General features: G+C 37.9%; 1 protein-coding gene across 1 annotated transcript; it reads left to right on the forward strand.

Moving 5' to 3' along the window:
• The first annotated feature begins 2,071 nt into the window (after positions 1-2,071).
• Positions 2,072-13,720, forward strand: LOC105380260 (microcephalin). Its single transcript, XM_048622303.1, has 9 exons — positions 2,072-2,180; positions 3,523-3,656; positions 9,371-9,538; positions 9,744-9,885; positions 10,760-10,917; positions 11,468-11,678; positions 12,016-12,245; positions 12,670-12,867; positions 13,186-13,720. Exons 1-9 carry the CDS (start codon positions 2,072-2,074, stop codon positions 13,339-13,341), a joined length of 1,506 nt encoding a protein of 501 aa, XP_048478260.1. The 3' UTR covers positions 13,342-13,720.
• The last annotated feature ends 283 nt before the right edge of the window (positions 13,721-14,003 follow it).

Genomic DNA, 14,003 nt, shown 5'->3' on the forward strand with positions numbered 1-14,003 from the left:
CGCGTGCTTCTCCGTTGTCCACTGCTCCTCCTTACTTGAAATTTTTGCGCGTTCGCTCGAATCTGCTTGTCGTTGTCGCCGATGCCTCGGGCCGTCGCCTATCGCGCAACGAAAACCCCAGCCCTCTAACGACCGACTTCACGGGATTGCACTCCTTTCGACTCAGATTCGAGAACTAGGGGTCACCACATGAAGGGAATGACTCGTGGATGTGAAGGAAACCGCGTGTTGGTAATACTGGATACTAGTTTATTGTTGCTTGTACAGCGAGGTCCCGTGGAAAGAGGCCGAGACTCTGCCTGTAGCGGCTTATATGCTACCATCACCCCCGACACTGCGCCATCTAGCAGGATGTATAGGAACTTAATAGTGTAGTAATGCTTAATAATCGATCTATGCAAGTAGCCTGCGAGATAACGCTGTGTTTACATAGGAATGATATGAGCTATGAATAATAAAGTTAATGAATACCTCTGCTGGACTGCTGAAAAAGGTCTAAAACCCGCAATCACTAAACCAACTAGGGAAAAGTCTTGCCTAGATCATATTTTTGTAGGATGTAAGCTGGACAGCGTTGGTCTAGTATGTACCACAAGTGCAACTGATCATCATTTAACTATGGCAGGAATTTCATCTGTGGTAAGGCGACCAAGGCTTTCTCGCTTTCTGCGAAAAATTGATTACAATGCCATCAAGACTGAGCTTAACGAATATGACTGGTCCCACATTGATTCTATCGATGTATCTGTTATGGCTGAAAAATTCACTACTGTCATTGACGACATTTGTAAACGCCACACCAGGATAGAAAAAGTTAGTCGGTCAAACCACAACCTTAAAGAATGGATAACACCCGGTTTAATGAGATGCATACAGCATAGAGACAACCTACACATGAAGGTCAGACAAAATAAAGAAGACTCGGCACTCTTAGTGACTTACAAACGATACCGAAATTTCTGTAAAAAGCTGCTTAAATCTTAAAGTCCAACTATGAGAACCAATTACTAACCGAAAACAAAGACGATCCTAAGAAACTCTGGCAGTCTATAAAAAACATATGCGAACTTAATTACGGCTGTACTTCCCCCTCTCAACTCCTCGAGGCGAAAGACACCATTCCGGAGTCTCTTTCAGCGTGCAACGACTATTTTGCCAGTGTGGGTTGTCGCCTAGCTTCTAAAATACTGGAAAAGCTAAATAAATCACAGGAGGATCTAGCCAATGAGGTGGAGCTTGCCTATAATAGAGATTCATTTTATCTTAGCCCAACAGACCCGCATGAAATTGACAGTATCATTAGAGGTTTGAAAATTAGTAGCGCTCCTGGGCTCGATGGATTCAATACCAGGTTAATTAAAGAAATAAGCCAATCTGTTGTAACGCCATTATCGCGCATATTTAATCTCAGCATAGAGACGGGAGTATTTCCGTCGTGCTGGAAATTGGCAGCCGTGGTACCCATACACAAAGGAGGTAATAAAAAAGAGCCATCGAACTACAGACCCATATCACTTCTGAGTATTTTCTCAAAGTTGCTGGAAAAAATTGTGAATAAACGTCTGGTAAATTTTTTGGAATCGAATTTTCTTCTATCTTCGAATCAATTTGGCTTTCGTCAAGGGAAATCCACCGAAGATGCTATCCAGCGCTTGGTATCAGGTGTTTCATCTGCACTAGACAAAGGCGATGCATGCATTGGTGTCTTCCTGGACTTGGCGAAAGCCTTTGATACAGTGTCCCCTCTCATCTTGCTGAAGAAACTCGAGTCCCTCGGAATCCGCGGTGTAGCTTACGACTGGTTCAAGAGTTATCTGGCCGATCGCAGACAGTGTGTAAAAATAGGTAATCACATTGCAGACCCAGAAAAAAATACCTTTGGAGTCCCCCAAGGCAGTATTTTGGGTCCGACTCTGTTTATAGCCTACATTAATGACATTACCACTCAGCTATCTGGTAACGATAAAGTTGATGTCGTCTGCTACGCTGATGATACAGCACTAGTTTTCAGAGGTTCATCGTGGCCAGAAGCTTTTAATGAGACTCAACGCGGACTTAATATAGTCTCAAAATGGCTCTCAAACAACCTTCTCACCTTAAACTCAACAAAGACAAAATACCTTTGTTTCCACAAAACTCGTGCCTCATCTCCTCCGCTCGTCCCAGCACTAAAAATTCATGTTTGCGATGGGCTAGCTGACACGGACTGCGGCTGCAGCACAATTGGAAACACTGCAGCCATAAAATACCTTGGTGTCATGATTGACGAAAGACTTTCCTTTAAAGACCATGTTCTGGCTCTCTCTGGCAAAATTAGAAAAGTTATTTATGTAATGAAACTTCTGAGAGATGCAGCTTCCAAAAATATTCTTCTCCTGGTTTATCAGTCTCTGTGCCAATCATTACTCTCATATTGTGTGACAGTCTGGGGCGGAGCAGCTAAAACTCTCATCATAAATCTCGAAAGGGCACAAAGAGCTGTCTTAAAAGTCATGCTGAAGCTTAAGTTTCGCCACCCTACTCACCGACTATTTGTAGATGTGAAGTTACTAACAGTTCGCCAACTCTATATCTTCCGGGTATTACTGGCTCACCATAACATAGCCTCAAACGAGTTATCTGCACAGAGCCACAGGAGAGTTCCAAGACTGTATGTCCCACGTGTCTACACCGCGTTCGCTAAACGATTTAAGTACTTCGCATTCCCATTTATTTTCAATAAGGCTCTCGCTAACTGTGACATTCAGGGTTGCACTAGAAATGAACTCAAAATTCGTGCTAAAAAGTGGCTTAATGCACTAAATTATGATGACACAGAGGCTCTACTACTCATCACAAGTTGACCACAGGTCGCTTGATAGATGGATAGATGATGGATAAAGCTAGTTAAATATAATATACGCATATATGTACATATATATATATATATATATATGTTTATATGTATATATATACATATATGTATATATATATATATCTATTTACTTATATGCCCCCCCCCCTCCCCCTCCCTGTATTACTTTATGTTTTATAATACATTTGTAACCACAATCCTAGACAGCAATAATGTTTTGGCTCTTAACTTTAAATTTAACAGTAATTTTTATTTTATTTTATAATGTGTTTAAAGCATGGTTAAGAATAGCTCATAATTATTATTTTTTACTTTGTTTAATTCTTTTTTATCACAAACTGTCAAATCTGTTGTAAATTGAACCGGGAGCCCGCGTTACAGGTTTTTCCTAGTGCAGGTCCCACTGTGTATTGTTTTCTGTGAATACTTTTTGGCTAAATAAAGAATTTATTTATATTTATTTATATTAGGAAACTAAGTAGTTAAACCTTCTAATTTATAGATGGCGCTAATATATTGTTAACACAGTTAACAAGGATTTAAAAAAAATACTTAAATCAAAATCGGTTCAGCAATTTATCTAGAATTAAAAAAGAAGATACAATAACAAAGTGGAAGCTCTATTAAGAGGTAGGTTCTAAACATTGCATGAGGAACACTCGGCCCAGCTCGGTGCCGGCTGGTGTCTCCGCTGTGGGTGGAGGGGTGCGCCTCGGCCGGGCGGAGGCTGCCCGAGGCGGCCTTCCCCGCGGCCGCGCGGCCCTCGGACCTGCCGAGCCCCGCTACTTTACGGCGGCTGCTGGTGAGTGAGCTGGTGTTTTGATACTAATCGATAAGTGAAATCGAAAACGCAATTTGTATGATGCGAGCTAGTACTGCTACTTAACGCTAGGTGTCGTGTCGAACGGTGAAAAACAGTTACTTATTTCATACGATTTTGACAGAATGCAACGTTTTATGTGTCAAAATCGTATCGTAACTGTCAGCTATGGATGGTCAAAATTGGTTCAGAAATGTATCTAGGATTCGTCATAATGTATACTATATGACTGTATATGAGGGTACCTTCTAAAAACTATAATTAGCATGAGGAACACTTGGCCCAGCTCGGTGCCGGGGGGTGTCCCCGCTGTGGGGGGGGGGGCGCCTCGTCCGGGCGGAGGCTGCCTGTATAGAATTACTATTAACGTAGCTAATTATTAGCTTGTAAACTAAATACTGCGCTTAGTTAAGGAGAATTAGTTGATCAAACATTTTCGGGGCTATGTCGCCTACACACCCTAATTTCTTGTAGTGGCATTTAGCCCATCCAAGATTCTAGGGGTGCTCAACATTTTATTTATGATAACTTCCATGAGGACCCTCGAGTGAGCCTCCGCGTGGGTGACCAGTCCACTATGCTCCAGCTCGGCAGCCTCGCAGCGAGGAAAACAACACAAAAACTCGCATACTCCAGAAGCGCCGATTACCGCCCGTTGACCTTCCGTCGTGAACGCGCAATCGTACCTTCTATGTGTTCCGCTCGTCCAGGTGCTGACTTGAGATGCTTTGATACGCTAATTTCTTCTTCGTTGCGTAACCAAAATGTCTGAAGGGGTGATGCACTTCCAGTAGATGATTTTCTTGATGTTTGCGCCTGTTACCCCATGGCCCTGCTGGGGGAGCCGTCTCGTCCACGCCGTTCCATGCTGCGCCGCGTCATCGCCGTCCTGACTCCATAATTTCTTCCGAAGGTTGCGTGTCCAGTTTGTCGGAGGTCACCAATGTAGGGTTATAAAGATATGGCTATGGGGTTGATGGTAAATGACGAATGCAGGATTTCTTGAGGCCAAACTATTTACTGATTTTACCAATTACATTTTACAAGTATGTTGTCTAAGTGACGGGCGCGAGACGACTAGCGTCTGCGCATTGATCGCTACTGGAAGTTACTAGAAAGCTGACATTGCAAAACGTGACTATAACATGTGTCGCTACACTTTATTGGACTTAAAAAAGTATAAATACTTACATGACATATACAAATAAAGTATAAAAGCATACAAGGGCATATTTTTTATAATTTGCAATCAAACCACAACTTTGAATTAGTAAGTATATAATTTTTAGAGTCTGACAGAATTTAAAACATTTAGTTTAATATATATTCAAATTATTTACGTTTTAGTTGGATTACCAATCTAAGAATGTTAATTCTGATACGCTGTTAAATGTTCTTCACTATTGCAGAAGGCGTCATTAACCTAGTATTTTTCGTTTAGGAGTAATTTGGTGTTAATGTCTCTGGAACTTTTTCATTGCTAATGAGTGTATAAAATACATTTATCATAACATAAAATGTTTAGAACCTCTGGAAATGGGGCTATTGCGCCGCAATAGAGGCAATAACCCCATCAGCCCAGAGGCATTTACCCCAAAAAATAAGCTAAACCTATAAATTTTTAATCACATATTGTGTCCGAATCTTACGTTATTTCAATAAAATAATCAAAACAATATGTAAAGCAACAAAACAATAACAGTATTTACAGTTACCAAACATAGATTCTTTTAAACAAACACACATTTGGAACGATTCAAAAAAACGTGTCAGGAAACCGGAGGTAGCCAAAAGAGGTGAAAAAATTAAAATGGAAAATTATTTAAGAAAATTGCCCCGGATTAGGGTTTCGTTTTTCCCGACCTTTTTCTGTTCCCGGAAAACGGGAATTATTTTCAAGATTTCCCGGGAAACGGGAATTTATTTAAAATGCTAGTTTTTGCTATTTTCGGGTATTAAAAGTCAATTAAAACACTTAGAATTAAATCAAATATACTTTTATCACACGTATAGGTAGAAAATAGTAACAGTCAGATAAACTAACAACCAAAATTATAATGATTTGTTTTACATAAAAAAATAGTTGTTTTTCTTAATTGTAAATTAAACAATAATGTGTTGTGTGTGTGTGTGTTGTGTGTGTGTGTTCGTGTGTTAGAAATTTTATCAAAATAAACGCGGACACAAAACGTGGACATGCCGACATCTCTGAACTTTTTCCATCGTGTCTATGGGCAATAATTTTTTTATATGGCGTGAGGCGTCACACTAGCGTTAGCTTTTACATACTTTTTGATCACATATATTATGTAAAAGCCGACCAATTGTTTGGTTTCAGACCCCTTAGCATGAATTTTCATCGTGAACGTGACGTGAAATTACTCTATGAATTTTGTAGGGAAATTTTAGTTCTGCTACCGACCGCCAGGGGCGCTGTTCGTATTTTCATACAAAATTACTCGATGAATTCTACTTCACGTTCACGATGAAAATTCATGCTAAGGGGTCAGGTAGGCGGTAGGACCAACAGATAAATAAACATGAATGTTATTTTAATTAAATTAAATGTTAATTAATGAAGTCTATGCATCAGATGATGCAAACGAAGCATTTCAAAAATTTTATGAAATTTTCCAACTTTTGTACCTTTTATGTTTTCCTAAAATTAGAGTAAAATTTTCAACCTCTCTCAAACATAAATGGTTATCGAAAGGGTTGAAAAAATGTTCTAGGAGAAAACGAGAACTTCTGTGGAACTATAGACGAAGTCACTCAAAAGAATCAAAGATAAAATTCAAAGAGTATGCCAAGAGGTTTAAAGCCATAATAAAACTAACCCAAAAATCACAAAATAATTATTTTATAAACACTTCTGACAATAAATGCAAAGCTACGTGGAATATCATAAACAAATCCAAGTCAAGAAATATGAAGGAATATATAAACAAAATAAATGATAACGGACATATACTTACTGACCCACGTGACATATCTCAATCTTTCAATAATTACTTTATTAATCAAATTTCATTAACTGACATAAATACAAATTCTAATAACTCAATTAAATTCAATACAAATAATAATAATTCTAATTCTCTATTCATGAAACCGACAACTCCAGATGAAATATTTACAATAATAAAATCATTAAAAAATACAAAAAGTACAGGCTATGACGAGATTACTACTGATATAATTAAACGTGTTGCCCCTGTTATTGCGCCAGTGCTAAGCCACAGTATCAATATTTGTATAAATGAAGGGACATATCCCGATGAACTAAAAGTTTCAATTATAATACCATTATTTAAGAAAACAGACAAGGAAAATATGAACTACTATAGGCCCATAGCATTGATACCTATATTATCGAAAATTTTTGAAAAGGTGATCTACCAACGATTGAATTCATACATGGAGAAATATGAAATGTTCTCACCAATGCAAATGGGATTTAGAAAAAACAAATCAATAAATAAGGCAATATATGAATTTTTAATGACTGTACTAAATAGCATGGATAAACGTATACCTGTAGCAGCCCTTTACATGGACCTAACAAAGGCTTTTGACTATGTGAATCACGACATTTTACTGAATAAACTAGATAAATACGGAGTGCGAGGAACAGCACAAAATCTAATTAAATCATATCTGACAAATAGAACACAAAAGACCCAAATCAATCGTATATGCACAAAATCTAAAACTGAAACAGCTTACTTCTCAGATAGTAAAGAGAATAGATTAGGCGTCCCACAAGGTAGCGTATTAGGGCCATTACTATTTATCATCTACATCAATGACCTACCTCAAGTTACAGAACACCCAATGGTTCTATTCGCTGATGACAGCACAGTACTATTTAAAGATGATAAAGAATCAAATTATGAAAATAACATAAATAATACTCTTACAGACATAATTCATTGGCTTAATAACAATAAACTATTAATTAATCTGGGCAAAACTAAAATAATGACATTTAAACAACGGATAAATAATAAAACTATTGACATAAAATACAATGATAATAAAATTGAAGAAACAGAAGTGACAAAATTTTTGGGGCTTTATATTGACAGGAACATTACTTGGCAAGCACAAACTGACCACATTTGCTCAAAATTAAACACGTTTTCGTACGCCCTACATAATTTAAGTAAAGTTGTAAGTGAGGGAACAGTAGTTACTGCCTATAAAGGGTATGTAGACTCCATTCTCCGTTATGGAATTATATTCTGGGGTAATGCGACCAACAAAGATTCTGTTTTCAAATCCCAAAAAAGGTGTATTCGCGCAATAGGAAAAATTACAAGCACAGAATCCTGTAAACAATTGTTTAAAAAATACAAAATTCTTACATTTCCCTCTTTGTATATATTAGAAATGGCTATATTTGTGAAATTAAATTTTAATAGTTTCGGTCACTTTAGAAGCCTGCGTTACGGTAGCAAGGTGAGTGCTCCTCGCCATGTTACAGCCTTATATAGGAAAAATATTTTTGGAATGGCTCCCACTATTTTCAACAAGCTACCTAAAGCCATAAGAGATGCACAGGACATCCAACTGTTTAAGACTAAACTTAAAAACTATTTACTGGACAAAATATACTATAGCGTTAACGAATACCTATCCGATACACAATGAGTAAATCGAAATTATAATAATGGACCTAATTATAATTATTTTTGAAATCATTATATTTAATTAATTATTTGTTTCTGCATGACTGCATGATAGATATAATGAAGTACTTACTATACTTATAATATTTGTATGCCATGTTGGCTGATTTACGGTGAAACAATATTTTTGTAATTTTACACCTTACTTCTGACCTGTGAATCACAAATAAATGACTTTGAACTTTGAACTTTGAACTTTGAACTTTGAAAATGCTATAGCATTGGATCTGGAAGAGGTGAAACAAAGTGATGTAGATAGTCATTTATCGTTGACGACAAGCCTGCCGATAATTTTTTTTGGTTTTAGGTAGGAGAAACAGATAAATAAAGTTGAAAACATAGCATAGAATCGATGAAAAATAAAACCCGGGAATTCCAACGGGAACGGGAATTCCCGGGAACACGGGAACGAAACCCTACCCCGGATACGACATCTATTGGTCAGTGGTAAAAGTTTGAGTTCCAAAGATAGATAGCAGATGACTCCAGTAGTTCTAAAGTATGAGGTTCGGAAGATGGATTCGAGGCATTAGCCCCGTAGGCGACTTGGCCCCGGTTGACCTTATGTGACTCATCAAAATCGGTTCAGCAACGATTCAAAAAAAGAAGTTAAATGCTAGAAATGTAGAAGATGTCGAAGATATCTCCAGACAATAGCGATTTTTAGATTCCAGGGACCAGGGATTAGGAGGAAGGTTCTAAAAATTGCAATCAAAATCGGTTCAGCAATTTATCTAGGGTCAAAAAAAGAAGTTAAATGCTAGAAATCCAGAAGATGCTGAAGATATCGCCAGATTTTTTGATTAACTTCTAGATTCCAGGGACCAGGGATTTTTTCAAAAAATTGACAAGCATATTCACCTAACAGTTATGATAAACAGAAGTTATGATTTTTTAAATTGGATTGCTGCTATTTAGCCCTTGTTTTCCTTTAACGCAGGTATTCATTCCTGCTTATGAAGCCATATTTGTGACTATTTACCACGTAAACCCGTTTTTTTCCAGAACATAGCGGACAAAGAGAACATACCGCTAGACCTGTTATCACTCGCCGACTCCACAAACAAGACGAAGCCGAATAAACTGCGCATATCCAGCGACACAGACCACGACACGTCGACAGACAAGTCCACCGACCAGTCCACGGATAAATCTATGGAGGAGTCTGTCGAGGTAAACATTAAAATTGAGTTTTCGATTAATGGTCTTACTTACAAAAACTAAACATACTTACCTAAAACACTATGTTTATATCTTAGTTAGAACGCAATGATGCCAAAACGAGCGAATTTTTATGCTGTAAATAGGGTAGCAGGTCTCAGTTATTCCAGGTTTCATATAATATCTATCACTTATTTTCCTCTCTCTCTCTCTCTAGTCCCGAGTGAACACGGCTCCGCGGCGCGCGCTGCCCGCCTCCACGTCGCCTGAACCTGCCAAGAAGAGCCGACGGAAGCTCTTCACGTATAAGGAAGAAGAAGAAGATAAGAAGGGTAGCTCTGATGATGATGTTGACAAAGGTAAGTCACCAACATTATCCCGTAAACACAGATTAAATATTAGTTACTAACACGTTATGATCGGAAACTGTTGACGTATAATGAAGAAAATAAGGCTAGCTATGATGATGACAAAGGTAAGTCATCTGACCAACTCGCCTGAATCTGCCAATAAGAGCCGACGGAAGCTCTACACGTATAAAGAAGAAGAAGATAAGAGCTCTGATGATGATGGTGACAAAGGTAAGTCCTACTCGGCTGGATTATGGATATTATTCATAATCCAGCTACTGACGGCTTCTGAAGGGTTTGAGCCTCTCACTCGATAAAGGCCACTTTGAAAGAAAGAAAGAAAGAAAGAAAGAAAAACTTTATTTGGCTTAGACAGCAATATTAATTTACAAAGAAAGATGGAATGAAATATAAATATAGGTACTTAATCTAATCAATCTAAATAGTATAAGAATATAAATCTAATAATGAGAAAAAAAAATATATATATATAAGTATTGGTGATGGGCAATAAATAATATGCTGTCGTCGTCAAAACGGTGTCCACTCAGCTACTGCAGCGCCTTTGGTTGGTTTAAAGGACACTGCGCTGGTTTTCAGTGGAAGCCTTATAGTGACGCACTTCAAAATTTATTGACAAATAAAAGACACCCTCTTATAACAGTTGAATAGTACTTCTGTAAATTATTTGAAATGGGAAGTTTTCTATTAGCCCATTAAAAAGTTAAGTATCTAAAACATATTTGAGACCATTTTATTACTTCTGTCTCAGACACCCAGGCGCCTTCATTCAGACAAACTTGTTCCTTATTATGAGCTATTAGAAAATGAAACTCTCCCTAAAATTAAACACTCTCCATTCAAAAAACCACCTCTATTCCAGAGCCAAAGTCTTCCAAACCCAAGCCGACGGCTCGTCTAACACAACGCGCGCGCCGCGACCTCGCTCGAGCTGAGCGAATGGCGAAGAAGCTCGCGAACAAGACAGCCAATAGCGTGCCGGCTACCACACAGAGTAGCTTGGACATTGTTCCGAGGATTGTGAGTATAGTTTACATACTACCAAGTTTAAAAAAATATATATGGAATTCTACTGCTGAGGTAAGCTTTCTCCCTGTATCATACATCTATTTAGGCCTATGACTTGTAGGTATTTATGAGCGAATGGCGAGGAAGCTCGCCAACAAGACAGCCAATAGCGTGCCAGCTACTGCCACACAGAGTAGCCTAGATATTGTTCCGAGGATTGTAAGTTCATACTACAGTTTTTACCTTTACAGAACATAGACTATAGACCACTATGGTGTTATAAAAAAGTCTAGACAGATGTTTAACACGTAAAAATGTTTAGCGCTTTCAAATACTATGCCATACTACACTTGAAAATAAACCAGAAATAAACGCTACATTATGACGTCGCTTCCAAAGGTTACATTTCTGGATACTAGGAAATTAATAATCTTCCATGTATCCAGTATGTATGATTTATTTACAATATAAGTAAAGGCACACCGATGATTGTCTCTAATTTACAATAGATTAAATTTTAGTATTTTTAATTAAATTAGTTTATTGCCATCATCGATTCCAGGTTCTAACAGGCATGACAAGCACAGAGCGGCGTTCAATATTCGACTCTATTCGCAAGCTTAACGGCCGAGTACAAGCTAAAGTGAACAAGAAGACAACACACATCGTGTTGGGCTCCTGTTGTGAGAGCGAGATGCAAGATAGGGTAGCAGATAGTGATAGGAGGGAAAGGGATGGCAATAGGTTCGCCGGTTGCGGCGCTGAGATTACTGGTAAGAATAGTTTAAATGTATCACCTATCGGCTTCATCTGTCACCTGTGACAGTTCCAGTAAAAAAAAACATGACCGTTTCCACTAGGTGCGACATTGCATGAGGATTTCCTTAGCTTATAATAAAGCGCGCAAATAAAGAATCAATATGAAAATGGCAAACGAACTCAAGATATTATCACACATAGACCTATATACTCCTCCCTACTCCCACTTATGAAGTAGCCGCCATTTTCATAATTTTTCTTTATCTACACACGATATACATACCAACAATACTTACAATACTTTAGATTAAGAAGCTCTATTTATATAATTATTATTGTTGTGTTTTTCAGGAATAGCCTCGCTAACACTGAAAAGCCCACCCAACCTAACATCAAAAACACAAAAAGCCACACTAAAACTCACAAATGGCGGTTCAAAACCTCGCACTTTAAACGCACTAGAGGGCGCTGCGAGGGGCTGTAGAATACTCTCTCCTGATTGGGTGAGAGCCTCGGAGAAGGCGGGGAAATGGCTGCATCCCATTGGCTATGAGATCGAACATTTGAAAAAGATTTCGCAGGTTTGTTGGTATTATTTATACTTTTTCTAATCAAGCCTTTTAATATATTTTTTCACTTTCCTTTCGTAATAATAATTATGATGTACTAGCTGTCCCCGCGCGCTTCGCTTCGCCTTAAAAAGTTTTCCCGTGGGAATTCCGGGATAAAAAGTAGCCTATGTTCTTTCCCAGGGTCTAGACCGTATGTATACCAAATTTCATTCAAATCCGTTCAGTAGTTTTGGCGTGAAAGAGTAACAGACAGACAGACAGACAGACAGACACAGTTACTTTCGCATTTATAATATAAGTTAGGATTAGGATAATAATTTCAACTATTCAGTTCGTTAATAGATGCCGAAACCCGAACTAGAGTGCGCTTTTAACCCCAAATATATCTTCTAACCTCGAGCTTATGTCTAACTCCACCATTTTTTATTTACAGAAAGCGAGAATAGAGCGCAAAATCCTCCAAAAAACCAACAGCGATTACGGATACGACGTATTCTGTGGTCTCTTGGTCAAGATCTCAGAAAACGCAGAGCAAAAGGAGGCCGCGACCACTTTACTCTCACTCTGTGGGGCGAAGATTGTCTATGGTTCGAAGCCGGCCGATGTCACTATTGGGCGGGAAAAGGGGCAGGTAAGGCCAAAGCTGAGCTGCCGCCCGTTTCGGTGCTAGGCTTCGATAAATAATATACGAACTAGATTAAGTGTCACATTCTTTTGCAATGACACTCCATCTAGTTCGTAGATTTAATCTCATAGTGGGCTATACCTTGTTTCGCGAGAAAAGTCATCTGTTACAAACTAAAACTAGCCTTATTCGAATGTAATAAGGGTCCTGTCAGATGTCTTTCCCCGTGAAACAAGGTATAGTCGTTATCTTTTTCTAATTTTACATTTTGTGTGTGTGCAATGCACCGAGAATGCACCAAATAAAAGTTTTTCTTTCTTTCAGGTGGCGTCAAAATGGGTGTTCGACAGTGTCGCCGCGGCCAGAATTAGAACTAGCCGGCGGTATACCGTCAGTTCTAACGATGATATTATCGACAGGCCAGTCATTGTTGAAAACGTGGATAGTGATGATGTTTTTCTTTCATTGGATAATGCGTGATGATAGGGTGTGATTGGGCTCTTTATCTTTAGGGTTGTGATTCGATTATGTCGGTAAAGAGGTTTGAAGCATAGTACTGCCATCTGGCGGGTGTTGGTGACACTTCTGAGGTCAGTGTTATTAAGTTATTGATTTATTATCGTATTTTTTATTGTTTATCAGTGCAGTTGTAATCACGAGGATTTTTCCATTTCTAAGCGATTATTGTGATGGTTTTTTTAAGTGGTTTGAAGTGATACTTTCCTCATTTATTTACATTTGGTGATTCTATATGAGTTTTAGCACATATCAAGATGATTTATACAAATATGCAGCTAATGTTTTAAAATAAGCTAACCAAATAATAACCACAGATTTATTTATCGTATATCTTTCTAAGCATGCAAATGTATGAGGTGTTACATGTATATTTATTTTATTTATTAAGAATACACATCGTATGTACTAAATTAATGCAATAAAAAGGTATAAATTATTTAAAGGCTTTTTTGTAGAAAATTCTAATCATAAATCTCAGAATAATAACGTTCTCCTATGCATAATGTTTTCTGTATACTATTTATTGGTAGTCTTTGATTTTTACCTGTGATTTATGTCACATTTTCCAAGACAGGAGTAATTTTAGAAGAATGTATTTTCTAATAATTTATTTTATAAATGCA

Source organism: Plutella xylostella, chromosome 7 (assembly GCF_932276165.1).
Source record: "Plutella xylostella chromosome 7, ilPluXylo3.1, whole genome shotgun sequence".
Lineage (NCBI taxonomy): Eukaryota > Metazoa > Arthropoda > Insecta > Lepidoptera > Plutellidae > Plutella > Plutella xylostella.